This window comes from Spermophilus citellus (genome assembly GCF_964194105.1).
Source record: "Spermophilus citellus genome assembly, chromosome: 8".
NCBI classification, from domain to species: Eukaryota; Metazoa; Chordata; class Mammalia; order Rodentia; family Sciuridae; genus Spermophilus; species Spermophilus citellus.
In genome coordinates, this window is record NC_138189.1 from 35,598,321 (window position 1) to 35,614,933 (window position 16,613).

The following is a 16,613-nucleotide window of genomic DNA, read 5'->3' on the forward strand; positions in this document are numbered from 1 at the left end:
GCGAACTTACGGAAGAAGATGTACTCAGTGTAGCTGCTCCAGATCTTGTCATCGCGGTATTGGTTGACGAAGGCGGCGGTGCCTGAGGAGTTACATGCCACCATGTGGAAGCCGGCCTCGGACAGGCGATCGAATGCCTGCTCCAAGTAGGTAAACTTGAGGTAGAAGCGGGACGTGTACTTCTCAGGCTGCCGATCGGGGTCGCGGCTTTCGTTGAGCGTGTCCCCAAAGACCTCCTTGGCCAAAGCTATACGCCCGCACACCATGATGCGTGCCACACGCCGGAACTTGGCGTCTGCCTGGTTGTCGCGCACGGTGGTGTAGGAGCCGCGGTAGCCCAGTGTGAGGAAGCCTGAGCGTTTGTCCAGCGCGGCGCCGCCGCCACCGCCGCCGTGCGCTCCTGGGCCCGAGGGCGCGGCGGCTGCGGCCCCTCGCAACAGCAGCGCATCGCTGCTGCCCTGAGAAACGTTGTCCTCCAGGTCGCTCTGGCAACCCTCATCGTTGAGCGAGTTCTGCTTAGTGACCTTGGGCGACAGCAGCTTGACCAGGTCGGTGAGCTGGAAGTACTCGGCTTCGCGCAGAAGCCGCTCCTTCTCCGGGAAGTGCTCGGGCAGCGCAAGCTGCTTGTCCCGCAAATAATCCAGCACATACCTGAACAGAAAGCCGTCCCGGTCGATGAAGAAGCGCGCCCGGCTGTCCCTGGGCAGCTCGCCCCGGCGCCGGGCGCCGCCCCGGGGACTAGAAGGCGAGAACATACTGGCCAAAGTGCTGTCTGGGACGCTGAGCAGCGTGGAGTGCTTGGTCACATAGACCTGGCCGCCCACGTTCAGCTCCACCACCTCGGGGAAGGGCGAGGGTGCGCAGAGCCCCGGGGCGGCGGCTGCCGAAGCGCCGGGCGAGCTGGATGAGGAGACCATCTCGCTAATTGGCAGGATGGTGCTGCTGCTGCTACCGGTGTCCTTCAGAGCCATGGTCCCCCCCACCGGCGGCCAGGTGACCTGAGAAAGCAGCACTTTGTGGTTCCCAGAGCCCGTGCCCCGCACGCCTCGCAGCCCCCTGCCCTCTGCGTGCGCCTGGGCGCCCTGCACCCTCGGGTCGGTGCGTTCCTCCCGGCGGGTGGCGGGGCTCAGGGCTCGGGGCAGCGGCGGCGTCGGCGGCGCCCGAGCTCCATCGGGGAAGCGATGCGCGGAAGAGTAGCTCCGCGGGAGCGGCGGTGGAGGAGGCGCGAAGAGGAGCGACCGCTCCTTTGGGGCGTCGGCGGGGAAGTGTGAGGGAGACTTGCGAGAAGCTCTGGGGCTGCGGCTCGCTCTCCGCGGGGAGGGCAGGAGGAGGGGCCGGAGCAAAGAAAACTCGCCGCCCCAGCAGCTTGCTAGCGCGCCGCGAGCCCCGAGCGCGGACGGTGGCGCTCACTACTCTTTGCAGCCCAGGAGGCAGCACTGACGTCAAGCCCAGTACTGGGACCCCAGCCACAGCTGTCATTTAAAGAGATAGGCTCCAGCCGCTGGCTACCGGACTCCGACGCTAGGGGGCGGGGCTGAGGGCCGAGCCTGTAGGAGATGCTACTGGGCAGCCAAATGGGAAAAGCGGGCAGGGAGCCACCAAAAACAAACCCAGAAAAGGGACATCTCTCTTTCATTCATTTAATTCCCTCTTTCCATCTGTCCCTGCCTTATTTTCTCTCTGTTCCTTTCTCTTTCCCATCCACCCTTCCTTGTCTTCCTCCTCCATGTTAGCCCAATAAAACTAGTTTCCTAGACTCTCCTTAAGAAGCAGGGAAGAGAGAGAGATTAGGTTTTGATTATAACACAGACGCCAGGCACACAATCTGAAATTACTACAAATGTTTACAACTGCAAAAAGACTATAGGCGAGGGAGAGTTTAATCTCTCACAGTTGCTTTATAATACTTTTTTTTAAAAAAGGAAGAGCGAACTGCCTGTTACCTCTACTACAGTCACATTTCATAATCTAATATTTAACTTCATGCTTTATATCTAGTTAAGGATTTGAAATTCAGAATCTGATTCAATTTCCCAAACAGTGAAGGACTATACATAATAATGTAATTTTCCTTCTATCATCTTTATGACATTCAATTCATGAAAGATGCTTAATAAATGTTTATGGACAGTGGGATTGGGCCAAAGAGCAAACTTATTCTATTGGTTTCTTGTTTCTAATCCTGATCAGTTTCTTCATTAATCTCTTTGTTTTGTTTTCAGTGTCACAGAGCAAGATAATGGTAGCTTTCTAAGCTCAATTTGTCACAAATGAATTTAAGCCCATCTTAATTTTTATTTGTACATAGCAAAGGTACATACAGAAAAGTCAGTATCATATGTGATTGGTTTTGTGTCCAGAAACATAAGGAATCATTGGCTTATAAAAGTACAAAGGTGAATAGAGCATGTTGTGACACTGCGTAATTAGTTTCCAAAAGTATTATAAAAATATAGTAGATGAACTCTCCATTAAGAGTTAGAATTATGTCCAGATTTTAATATTTTTAAGTCCTATATAATTCTTCCTCTTTAAATTCACAAAAGAAAGAAAGAGATTTGAGATGCAATTTTAACTTTACTTTTTCACAAATGAATAACATTTATTTTTTGGAGCATTGCAAACTATATTTAATTAATCAATCCGTATAAGCCATGTCCACAGAAAATGCTATACCAGTTTTGAAGTTTGATTACCTGAGGCAGAAAGAGCCTAACAGACTAATGAAAGAACACATATATTTGCCAAACAACTGAGATTGAAATAAAATCGGGTTTGCACTATGCACGTTCATGCAATCCTCTTACTCAAACCACTACCTTACCCCAAATTTATAAATTTACTGATCAAATTAAGAAGTAGCATTGAAAGGCTGGAGATGTGGCTCAAGCGGTAGCCCGCTCGTCTGGCATTCGCGGGGCACTGGGTTCCATCCTCAGCACCACATAAAAATAAAATAAAGATGTTGTGTCCACCGAAAACTAAAAAAGAAAAGTAGAATTGATTAGGCCTTCTTTATTTAAAAGCTAAAATTGAGCATTGAAATAATAGGAAAAACAGATCATTTTCTATCTCACTTGAAGAATAGGAAAACATTTTTTTTGGATTTAAAATAATAGTTCCTAGAAAAATGAATTAATAGAAGCTTTATAACCTTCAAAGATGAATAAATAATAATGCCTCAAAGCACTACTAATGAAGCCCATTTATCATGATGTAATGTCCCTAATGATACGTATGGTACAGGCCATAGAATTGTAATGAAGTAGATATATAATAAATATGAATACATATATATATATGAATATGAAGAGTCCAATATTATCAGACTGAAATTATCATTTCTATTTTAAAAATTACAGGTCCAATTACATAGAATATGCTTATAGGGGCCTCTAAAATTTATGCTCTAAATGAATCATCTTAAGATTCAAAATGCATTACATTGTGTGAAATGTTGCTTTTCAAAATTATCCCTTCAACTTTGATTGAGTTTTCTCCTTAATCTCTTCTGTTTTGGCTACTCCTCTTACTCTCTGGCACCCTCTCACATCTATACCTTTCAACCAAATTCCAGACCCAATAAATTGCAGGTCCAAAATGCCTTTACCTGACCTCTGTGCTAGGAATTCTTCTCTTCTTCCACTGGTTCCCTGGTCTCTGTCCACTGCTTACCTCTTCCTTACAGTTTAAATATCACTTCCTCTGGAAATCTTTGCATTTTTTAATCTAAAGCAGAAGAACCCCCTAAGTTGCTCCCACAGAACCCTGAGCTTATATATAAACAAAGTTTATCATACTGAATTGTCTCCCACCAGATTGTAAGTATGGCTTGAAGCTGGATGCACTTTTCTTTCCTCAGAATGGTGCCTTGTACCTAAGAAGTAGCAACCATTTATTAGTTGAATGCTTACTGCTTACAAATGTGTTCATACCATGAATAGATGTCAGTACATCACCTGTGTCCTGACATTGAGATTGAAAAGGTAAGATTTGCCTTCACAATTAAAATCAAGACAAGTGAGAACAAAATCTTATCAAAATAAACCCAGACCTAAAAAAGAAAGGAAAGCAAAAAGAGATAGACATGATTGGAGCAATCTATTTGGTGCACTGAGCAATCTACACCAAACACCACAATCAGAATCAATTTGCTCCAAACCACAGACACCATTAACGTTCTTAAGACCTACTTGATCACAAGTATGGGTCCTTGAAGATTTTGCTGTGCAAAGGCAAAGCATCAAATTTCTCTGACTATGAGCTACATTAGAACCCATTCCAAGCACATTTTAAAAGAACACAACCAAAACTGTCTCAAAAAGCACAGCAAACAAACATAAAGAATATATTAGGTCCAGATTATAACACATAACCCTTTGTAACTTAAAATAACAAATTGAATATTTCTTCATTAGTCAGAGTTATTTAAAGGCAGGAACTGTGTCTTCCTTGATAGGAAAGGAAAAACACAAAATGTAACAGTGGGATTTTGAGTCAGATAGAACTGTGTTAAAAATCTTTTTCTCTTACTGGCTTTATGATTTTAGCAAGTTACTTAATCTCTTTGAAGCTCGGTTTCCTCCTGAGCAGGGTGGAAATGACCACATGCTCCTTACATTGATGACGCTTCTGGTAACAGGGTCATCCAAATTTAATGGAGTTTATTTTAAGTTATTACATCTGTTTAAAACCATTTTTTAAGGAATAGATGCGAAGATATATCCCAATGGGATGCATTTGGGATCCAGAAGCAGTAAACTAATTATAGTAGCTCCACCTACCTTTTTTCTAAATGTCTCACCCCAAGGCCTATGGGAATACAGATCTACCATTATGAATGTTTTCATACCACTCTGTCCTTCCCTTTCTATATTCATTGTGGACACTATTTTGTCGTACATTATCATCCTAGATACTGATATGATTTCATTGATCAAATTTACTCTTTCTCTTATTTTTGTTTTTAAACTTTGTTCATTTTTTAAACTTTTGCTTGTGGTTTAATTACCCTTTTTAGGGTGCTTGTATCAAAGTCCAGCTATACTTCTAATTTTCAGTAAACTATGTGGTATTTGTTTTTCTTATTAAAGAAATACTCATTTCTTACTAAAAGCATATATATATATATATATATATATATATAATATATATACACACACACATATATGTATATGTATATATATAAAGAATTCCTAAGACTCTCCTGTAATTCTAAGTAAAAAGACTGAGATTCTTTCCAATTTCAGAGACTACAATTTTCAATCAGTGCTGTTTAATAGAACACACAAACCATTTCAAATTTTAGTAGCCACACTAAAAAGTAAAAAGTTAGATAGGTAAATTTATTTAAACTTATAACACATCTCAACTCAAACTAGCCATAATTTATGTGCTCAATAGCCACACACAGCCGGTGGCTTCTGTGTTCTACCTCATAGCTCTTCAGCATTTATGGCTCACCTGTGTGTTTTGAGGGTTGGGTAAGAAAACATGACTTGGAAAATTTTATCACAGGACTAATAAGAGGAGTCTAGAATCCAGTGCTTAAATAAAGTCATTTAACACATGGAATGGAGACTGAGAGTTTTTCTAGCCAAAAAAAGAAAGAAAGCTCCAAAGAGAAGAAAGAAAATCATGTAATCACTAAAGAATTTATGTTTCCCTTACAAACCAGTATAATGGCAAAATTTGAACATGTTTTTCAGTATAGATCACTCTTGGAAAAAGGCCAGACTAGGGGTTATTTTGTGGGCATATGGCCTCCTGTGAGGCAAGAAGTAAAGGGTTTCCTGCCAGAGCAAACTAAGCAACGCTACCCTTTATAAGAATAAGACTGAAGCTAGGATAGGAATAATCATCTACAAATTTAACAATTGCTGTTCAATCTGGAGAGAGCTGGAAAGCAGAGTATAAAGAGGAGTTTATCCACAAATCTCTTATATATCATTTTGAAAATGTCAGTGATTCCATGAAAGGAAAAACCTTTTGCAAATGAGATATTTAGAAAATTCAGAGTATCTGTACATTTCATGCATGTGATAGAAGGCATAGTCCAGCAATTTAAATATCTTCATATAATGTAACAAGTTATTGTTTTATATTAAAAACTTCACAAAATAAAAATTAAATGTTAGGGTGACCCCTAGTAAAACTCTAATAAGTTAAATGCTCAAATTTATGAAAACTTTGTATTGTAATTCAATATAGCTAAGCATTTAATGTAATGCCTGGTACATAAAAAGTAGTCAACAGGTGTTTGTGAAAAAAAAATCATTTCGAGTCCTTTATTTATTAACAAAAAGTTGTGTTTTCGTGGCTATTTAATTAGGTGTGGGGAGTGTGAGAGGGTGGTTAAAACACAGTCTCATATTTCGTCTTTCCTACCTAGCTGCTACCTTGAAACAGGACTTATCTCCCCAAACTGGGGGAAAGGGCAACAGGATCACCATAACCTCAGAACATTCTGGGTAACAATTTTAGTTAGGCTGGAAAAAGGGATAATGTTCAGAATCTGGATACACTCAAACCCTGGTCAAATTACATCACCAGGAGCCTAACACGAGGGATATTAAATGCATATAAATTTTCTCCTATAATTAAAAGCCTGTTTCACTGATTGGAAAGCACACTGTAATATATAAGATAATTTTAAAATGTTAATTCTAACAACAAGTTGGAATTTCCTTTAGAAATGCTTCCAAATTTACATACTTATTTAATTTGTTATTTTGACCAGCGATTACTCATTGTTGAGTTTGACTCCATTGGTACAATTCTAATAGCAAAAGTTCAATTATTTTCTATACTTTGAAATTTTTATTCTATCACTGATTTTGTCTAGACGATCATTTAGGTAATGAATGTAAAACATGTAAAACACTATATGCTTCTTAAATGAAGTTACTATGAAAATAAAATTGTACTAGTATAAATATTAATTTTCTCCTATGATGCTTGTTCTTAATGGAAACATTAAAACAACTGGATTTATTAAATTAAGTCTTTGATTAAAAATTGTAGTTAATAAAATGTTTGAAAAATATTTGTTTTTTTTTAATATTTTGTAGTTGTTGATGTACCTTTATTTTTTATTTATTTATATGTGGTGCTGAAGATCAAACTCTGTGCCTCACACACGCTAGGCAAGTGCTCTGCCCTGAGCCACAACCCCAGCCCTTGAAAAATATCTTAATCTAAAACAAAGCAAATATCCAGGTGTGGTGGTGCTCTCCCATAATCCCAGCAACTCAGGAGGCTGATGCAGGAGGATCATGAGTTCAAAGCCAGCCTCAGCAACTTACTGAGGCCCTAAACAACTTAGTGAGACCCTACAGTTATATTGGACAAAGGCACCAAAAACATATATTGGAGAAAAGATAGCCTCTTTAATAAATGGTGCTGGGAAAACTGGAAATCCATAGCAACAAAATGAAATTAAACCCCTATAATGCACAAAACTCAATTCAAAGTGGATCAAGAACCTAGGAATTAAATCAGATACTCTGCTCCTAATAGAAGAAAAGTAGGCCCAAATTTTTGTCATGTCGGATTAGGCCCCAATTTTCTTAATAAGGCTTCTATAGTGCAAGAAATAAAACCAAGAATCAATAAATGGGATGGATTCAAACCCAAAAGCTTCTTCTCAGCAAAAGAAACAATCAGTGAGGTGAATAGAGAGCCTACAGAATGGGACCAAATTTTTACCACATGCACATCAGATAGAACATTAATCTCTAGGATATATAAAGAACTCAAAAATCTTAACACACACACACACACACACACACACACACACACACACACAACCCAAATAACCCAATCAATAAATGGTTCAAGGAACTGAACAGACACTTCTGAGAAGATGATATACAATCAATCAACAAATATATGAAAAATTGTTCAACATCTCTAGCAATTAGAGAAATGCAAATCAAAACTACTCTAAGATTTCATCTCACTCCAGTCAGAATAGCAGCTATCAAGAATACTGACAACAATAAGTGCTGGCAAGGATGTGGGGAAAAGGGCACACTCATACACTGCTGGTGGGACTGCAAATTGCTGCAGCCAATACAGAAAGTAGTATGGAGAGTTCTTGGAAAACTGGAATGGAACCACCATTTTACCCAGTTATCCCACTCCTTGGTCTATACTCAAAGAACTTAAAAACAGCATACTACAGGGACACCGCCACATCCATGTTTCACAATTCACAATAGTTAAACTGTGGAACCAACCTAGATGCTCTCCAGTAGATGAATGGATAAAGAAACTGTGATTTATATACACAATGGAATATTACTCAGCAACAAAAGTGAATAAAATTATGGCATTTGCAGGTAAATGGATGGAGTTGGAGAATATAATGCTAAGTGAAGTAAGTCAATCCTGAAACTGCATGGGGAATGTTTTCTCTGTATAAAAATGCTGACTGATAATGGGGATGGCGAGGGAGCATGGGAGAAACACACAAACTCTAGACAGGGCAAAGGGAAGGGAGGGGACACGACATGGGGGTAGGAAAGACAGTAGAAAGAAATGGACATCATTACCCTAAGTACATGTATGAAGATGTGAATGCTGTGACTCTATGTTGTGTACAACCAGAGAGATGAAAATTTGTGCTTATATATGTGTAATATGAATTTAAATGCATACTGCTATCATACATAACAAATTAGAATATTTTTTTAAAAAATGCTGGGGATGTGGCTCAGTGGTTAAGTACCCTGGGTTCAATCTCCAGTAATAAAAATAATAATAATGATAATAATAAAAATATAAGAAAATTAAAATAAATGTTCCCAGATAATATACTATAAAAATTATAAGTGTGGAGTGGAAAGAGGAATGCTGATAGTTTGATACAATTATAGGTAGTATTTATCCATTAATAATAAATCAAATTGTTTCTCTTATCATTGGGATTTTTTAAAGGAATGATTGAACATATGTGAAATTATTGGAATCTTCAATAGGAAGCACTTTGTCTGATCCTGCAACATTATTTTCACCTATGTGAAGCTAATGTGAAATGTGAGGCTCAACCCCATGAAATAGTTACTTTTGTAAAGTCTCAAGAATTGGCAGTTTTATATGGTGCAACCTAACAGTTTTTAACAATGAGAAGATGAATCTACTACCCTATCAACAAATGCTTAAACGTTGAGAAATGCATAATTTATAACTTGGGTTTTAAACACTTATATTTGAGTGTGTCAAACTCTTATATTTTTTCCTAAACAAACAACAAACAAACAAACCTGCCTACCACTTTACTCAGGACTTAAATATAGCTTGTACAAAGAATGATTTATTTATCTTTGGCTTGTTTGTATTCTCAATTACCATTCATATATATCTGTTTTCTATCTGCACCTAAATATTAAACTCTCTGAAGACAGGGACTATTTCTCAGTTGTTTTAATTGGATTATCTGTATACAGGAACCCTAATATGAGGATGAGCAAATTATTTATCTACAGTGTGACTAATTAGTGGTGACTTATCCCTGTTTCTATGTACTACTACTAGGTAGGGAAGTATTGATATTTGTATATCTCTACTTTGTACTTTTAAAGTACATCATCCAGTCAGATTTAAAATATACAATTAAAGTACAATCCTTTAATCTAGGAAAGCATTCTAATATAAGTTATAAATTCAGCTAATGAAAACCTAATTCAGTACACTAAGTTACTCAGGTTCAATAATCAGCTGTTTAAAAATCTAGCTTTTAAGTAAATTGTGTGTTATAAAGTCCTATGCCAATAAATATTAAAGTGTGTTGTGTTTTTCCCCATAATATCTAGAGTAGATTTAAGACAGAAACTCTGAATTTCAATCCCAGCCCTAACAATGATACAGATTTACTTAGTGACATAGAGTATCTTTTTTTTCTGGTCATTTTACTAGCTTGTCAAATACAAACACCCTAATATCTTCTGGGAAATGCTGTTCTGATTGTATATTGTTGCACTGCAAGCCACCCCAGACTTAGTGGCTTGAACAACAATAACTATCACTATCTTTTTAGTTCTGAGCTAAGCTGGGTAGTTTTTGCGCAAGGTGTTTCGCAAGGGTAAAATGAGAGGTGTCTGGGGCAGGATCATCTGATGCTTGAGCTGTGAGGTCTCAAACAGTCAAGGGCTGGAATGGCCAGAGCTCTCTGAGTGTTCCTGTGTCCCTCTGCCTGGCGTGGCCTCTCCTCTTGTCTCTTCTTTCTCCCCTCTTCTCTCTCTCCTTTCTCCTTCTCCCACACCCTCTCTCTCTGATCTGTGCACGTGGTCTTTCCATCGTGTTCCAGGGCTCCATGTTTGCACAAGTGAGGAACAGAAAACAAGGCAGAAAATGTATAATCTTTTATAGACTAGCCAGAGAAGTCACAATGTGTCACGGCCACCATATCCTACCAATCAAAGCAGAATAAGGTCTTTCCCTATTTTTAGGGGAGAAAACATAGACATAGACTTGGCTGCTTGAAAGTAGAGGGGGAAAGATTCTAGAAGAGCATGTGGGACCAAAAGTACTGCTGTGACAGTTCTTGGAAAGTATACTCTTTCACGAAAGCTATGAAAATCAAGCATCATTATACCCTTATGAAATTTACATTGAAAGAGTTCTGTAAATAGAGTCATAGGATTTTACTGTGGCATGTATTTTCTAGGATTTTGCATACCTAATTGTGATGTATGGGACACATATACACAAAGAGCCACATACACTTGCACAAGCAGCCAACTGAATAGTGTGGCTGTCACATCTTAAACAAATATTTAAACACGTGAAAGGACAGCCAGGTGTTTCCTTCATTTTAAATAAGAATCTCCATATTGTTCCATCCTGATCATTTATTCTGCTCTAATAAATTGCTTCAGCCAATTTGCCTTTGCTCTAGTTAATCCAGAACTCCCTCCGCCTTATTCTTTTAACATCCCCTATAACATCTGCAAGCTTTAATTCTCCCTCAGTGAATTATCTCTTTTCATCTGTTAGATGCTGACCTAGTAAACACAAATACATCTGTGCATACTTAAAAATTTACTTGTTATCCCATTTTCAACAATCTTTCCTACTCTGATTATTATAGCGTAGATATAGTTCCATTGCACAAATTCTCATCTCTGTGTTCCAAAGTTCACTCTTCTCCCTGCAGAAGCATTGGCTTGTGTTTAGAAGTAACCACTATGCTCATTTTTGGTCTGATTTCCCTGTTATTCTCATTATATTAAAGATTGGAAAAACAATAAATAAAATGTGGTTTGGTTCATGACTATCCAAGAAACCAGAAATTTTGAAGTTTCCTATCCAATCTTAAGGTAACTGATCAAACAAAAAGAACCCGTCAGTTATTCCTACTGAAATATTTTTAAATGGTATTTATGTTTTATCATACACATGGTTTTAATAAGTTTTGAGGTAGCTTTGCAATCTAAGCTCATACCAATTTCTTTCAACAAAATTCAAGTATTTATTGAATCTTAATTATGTACTCTGCTAAATACATTGGGGTATTATTACAGTGAATAGGACATTTATATTTACAGCATGAGAATTTACATTTATAGCATGAGAAAGGAGAATCAGACAAGTCCACAAATTGAACCTGAATTACAGAGGGATTAAATGCTTCAAGAAAAGAATACACAAAGTAATGTAAAGGTCAGTGGGAAGAGGAAGGAAATACTTCTGGTTGAAAAGTTAGAAGATGCTTGAAGAATAGGTAGTGGGTATAGTAGGCCCTAAAAGATGGCAAGATTGTGATGGACTTGTATGATAGAAAATAGTACTTCACATTAAAATTGCAATGTGAAAAACCAGGCAGGTTAGTGACAACACTGTCACTGACCATCTGTCCATCATCTATTTACCTAGCTATATATCCAACTGTTCGCCTCCCAATTCAAACCCATACTTGTTTCTAGAAAGGCAGCTCATAAAAATATAACAGATAAAAATCAAGACAGGGTAATAGCATGCAGGAATGAGACCAATAAGAAAGCTATAATATAATTACACATTTCGTAGTGTTCTAGGTTATTAAGTTTGACGCAAATTAGACTTCTATGGCATATGAGCTTCCTAGAGAAAGCAAAAGATAAGTGGTCATATGAAAAAAAGAAACTGCCAATCCATTTAATAAACAAATTGATTTTCTAAATGTTACTATATACAAAACAGCTTAGTATAAAGTCATGGTCAAGATCTCAAATAATTTATCCGATAAACATGTATTAGCAGATTAAGTGGCCAATTTATTCATCCTAATAGCAAAGAACTGTACATTAGTTTTACTGATTAGTAAAAGCAATTCTGTAGGTGAGGTTGGTAATATTATCCATATTTTTTTCTTTTTTTTTTTTGGTAGAAAGAAATAAAGAAAGAAGAAAAGAAAGAAAAAAGTGGTAATAGAGACTCATGGATAGTAACTAAATCACCAAAAATCATAGAGGTAATAACTGTTGGAGTTGGGATTTTGTTTATATCCAAGTTTGTGAGAGTAAAATAGCTGTAGGTCACAAAGTGTGATTGTGACAAGCAAGTGAGAATATACTGTTAGGGTTGAAATAAAAACTGTGGGAGCAAGAAAGATAAGGATGCCTTCAGGTCAAAAGGAGGCAGTGTGTGGAAAAAAAGAGTATATCATAGAACAGATGTTTAGTGGAACAAAGCCTAAAGAAAGATGGGATAAAGAGAATCGATGAAGGGTCAGCCATTGCAGATAGGCAGAAATATTATTCCCTGGACAGACAATGAATAAAAGCACTATCACCTAAAGTCCCCAAGAAATGGTCCACCTATTTCCCAGCAACTTTGAAATCAAATATCCTAGGGTTTGTTTAGAATTATAGACTAATCCAAAATATTTTTATTGTCTTTCAGTCCCTGAAAGAATCAACATTCAAGAGCAAAGAAATAGGATGAGAGCAAGTTTCCAATTTTATTTTATTCCATGTTCTACCTCTATGAAATCAATCATAGATGTCATTTTGGATCCCTAGTCTAGGGATCAGAATTGCTATATTTTCCTGTGAGCCATGGACATGCCACTAACCTAATATTTATATGGTATTTGGGAAAAAAAACAGACTGGGTCTTGGATTTTTCATTTTGGATTGCTTTCTCATTTTGTGAGAAACTCCGTATACCATATAAAAATTAAATTGCAATATTTACACACTTGAAATTTACTATAAATTAAATGTTCCTAGATCATGTCCAGCATTCAATAAGCAATCAATTACTCTAAGTGCTTTTCCTCCTGTACCTTAACCTCACAGAGGGTAAACTAGGATCTGACACTAAGATGAGAGTCCTTAATACAAGAACACTAAATGCCTCTGAGTCTCTCATTTACTCATTCTTTTATTTCCGTTTTTTTTTTCAATAAATATTTACTTAATACCTTCTTTGTGACAGACATGCAACTCACATAATGATGCAAAACCTCAGGTTTGGGTGGCATTCTCTTGGCTGTCCTGTTTATCCTGAACCTTGAGTCTATTCCCTGGTTCTAACTTTTTTCCCCCCAGTGGTTAGTCACACTTCTTGTGTTAGTGATTAAAATATTGTGTCTTGGTACAGACATTTAAGGTAAACTAAGATGCTGATTTCTGCTTCCTGCCTTACATGTCTTTCCTAGGTTTTATATACTGTCTCTAGATTATAATTTGTTCTGATGCTTGGTACAGCCTGGACAGAATCAATGAGATAACATATCACATGTGCTTTAAACACCTCAGAGAAAAGAATATGAGCAAGAGTGATATATAAATTGTGTCTTTTATCAATATAAGGAAGAACAGTAAAATTTATAGTGAATGTGCTAAATTAAGTATTTCCTGCGTAATCTTTCCAACCTAGAATTTCTGTCATTTAATCCTCTTTGTCATAAAACAGTATACAGGAAACCTATGAAGCATTCCTGTTGTATGATTGACAAAAGCTGGTGTGTACAGAGCTTAAGAAATGCAGCAAAAGAAGCAGTAGGCCTAGCAAGAGCAGAGGGGTCATTGCTGTACCCAAGGACTAAGGGTAAAAGGAGAAAGCAATTCCTGGAACCTCAGAGATGAAGGCCAGGTGGAAGAGTTGTTGGAAGAGGCTGAGGCCTTTGGTAGAGACTAACCAACCCTGTTACCCCAGCAGAAAAGAAGCAAGGGGAAATAAACAATCTTAATTCTCATTATTTAGTTATTTAATTTTTTGACAGTCATCACACTTTGTTAAATACAACAAAGCTGTAGAGAACAAGAAGGCTCACTTTTTTACTCCATGTGGTTCAGCATTCTGGGGACACAGATCAGAATGTGGCGGGGTGAGAAGCAGACCTGGCAGAGGAGATATCCAGAGCACACCAATACTCCAAGCACACGGTGCTAGATAGCAAGGTAACCAATGGGCAAAGGGAACAAGCCAGAAAAGAGAACTCTGGACAGGTGTTGGTGGCAGAGCAGGCCAGGGTGAAAAGCAAATGGAAGATTTAGAGCAAAAAAACAGTATTTTTTTCTGGAAGTTCATGTTTTAAAAAGCACTTGGAATTTTTAGAAGAATTTCAGTAAATTGACAGAATTGGAATACAGAAAGAGTGAGTGGGGGGGGGGAACGAGATCAAAGCTAAGCTAGAAAGCCAAGTTAAGTAGTTTTGCATTTATTATGTAAATACATGGTGTGGGCTTACCCAAGTTATGTGAAGGAAAAGAGTGATAAAATCATCATATGATAAAAGAAGTAGAGGAAGGAACTAATGAGAACTGGGTAAGTAATGACACCATTTTTCCAAGACTTCATATACCCAACCAGAATAATAGTAACTCATTTCTTAATCTTACAGACTATGTGCTATGTGCTGTTTTAAGAATTTGGCTTATATTAAACTATTTTATCCTCATAATAATATTATAAAATGTGTACTCGCTCATCCCCACCATGGCTTAGATTTATAAAGGGAAGGGTGGCACAAAATATTAAATAACTTGCCAAAATTCACACATCAAGCCAATGGTGGATGTGAGATTAAAAATTAGGCAGCCTGGCTCTAGAATTATGAGTATAATTCCTTCCTTACTCTAATTTCTAGCCTGTTTTGTTTGTTTATGAACAGAGAGAAAGATTCATGTAAAGTTACAGCAACATTTTTATTTCCTGGCAACTCATTGCATTTTGCTTTTGAACATTTTCACAGATCAAACTTCTGACATCTGTAAGGCTATGCTTTAACCAGATGATTGGCATGCAAACTGAAATTTGCGTACTTAAAAAAAATGAACTGCCATAAATAATTGTCCCCTTCATTAAACTGTGGTATCTCATCCTGCCTTATTACACATGTTTCTGCTAGATTCTATCCTAGTGCTATGGAAAAGAAATACAATACAAAAGTGAGACATACACTTTTAAATGTTCTAGCATGGTCCCATTAGATAAAGAGAGAGATAACAAAGTTCAGAAACAAACCAGAAGACCACCCTCACTTCTGACAACAACTGCAAGTTCAAAGATCCCCAAGGTCATTCTTACTTCTGATACCAGTTACAAATTTCAGGACTCATGATACCCCACCCTTAGTTTTGATGTTTGCTAGAAATATTTAGAACTCACTGAAAGCTATGACTTTGGTTGAAAAGATAACAGGTAAAAAGTTAGTCAAAAGAAAAGGCACATGAGATAGAATTCAGGAAAGTTTAATGCATGGAGCTTCTAGTGTTCTTCTCCCGGCAGAATCATGGACAGTGCCCACTTTCCCAGCATCAGTGTATGCCAGTATGCACAAAGTAGTGCCCAAAACAGAAGCTCAAATGACTTGGTGTCAAGAGATTTTATTGGAACTCAGTCAAATAGACATGCGTAGCTGCCCATGTGGCAGCCTCAGTCTTCAATGCCCCCTAAGTTTGAGCTAATACCATAGGACTCAAAGCCCCATAATAAATCATGTTATTGGAGAGTTTGCAATGATCCAAGATTTCCAGATAAACAAAGACAGTCTCATCAGGCAGGAGGTTAGGAGGGTTTAGAGGTAATCTCTTAGGAGTTGAAGACAAAAGCCAAACTTCTCTTTGGCCAACATTATATTTCTCTACTACAAATGGGTGAAGTTCATTTTAATAATGGATCTCATTTAGGTCATTACATGCAAAACATTATCATTTTAATATATACTCAATATAAACATTATTGATACTTTTTGCATTATTTCTCAGGTGAAGTCTTAGAATCCTGTGGATATTTTACATTTACAAAACGTTTCAACTTGGACTAGCCACATTTCAAGTACTTTATAGCCACATATGGACAGTGCCATATGGCCAGTAAAGCTCTAATCTCTTCTAATTCTTACTGAATCTAACAAATCCCTATATAGTTCTACTGTGGATATAATTATCAGTGTTTGGGAATGTTTTTTGTTTGTTATCATTTTATCACACTTAAAAATAATTATTCTAATCATAATATCAACAAATAATCCCTCTTACCACTCATTTGAAATCTGACTCTATCCCTTTTCAGAGTAGTCTTCTTTCCCCTGGTAATTTTCATTACTTTTGGATTGATTTTTACTTTGAACTTAAAGGAACACTCTAGAAGGGTGGTGACCTCAGGTCACCAACTGAAAC

The 16,613-nt window shown here is 37.7% G+C and overlaps 1 protein-coding gene and 1 long non-coding RNA gene across 2 annotated transcripts in view; both read right to left on the reverse strand.

The window, feature by feature from the left end:
* KCTD8 (potassium channel tetramerization domain containing 8) overlaps nt 1-1,673 on the reverse strand; it is a 248,454-nt gene extending 246,781 nt beyond the window's left edge. Inside the window, exon 1 of the mRNA XM_081304320.1 lies at nt 11-1,673. Coding sequence (XP_081160446.1) covers nt 11-971 — 961 coding nt within the window. The 5' untranslated portion in view covers nt 972-1,673. The remainder of the gene's footprint in view (nt 1-10) is intronic.
* An 831-nt stretch (nt 1,674-2,504) lies between these two features.
* The window catches only part of LOC308654808, a 58,528-nt gene continuing 44,419 nt past the window's right edge, over nt 2,505-16,613 (reverse strand). The window contains exon 4 of the long non-coding RNA XR_014023322.1: nt 2,505-2,981. This is a non-coding gene — a long non-coding RNA (uncharacterized lncRNA). The remainder of the gene's footprint in view (nt 2,982-16,613) is intronic.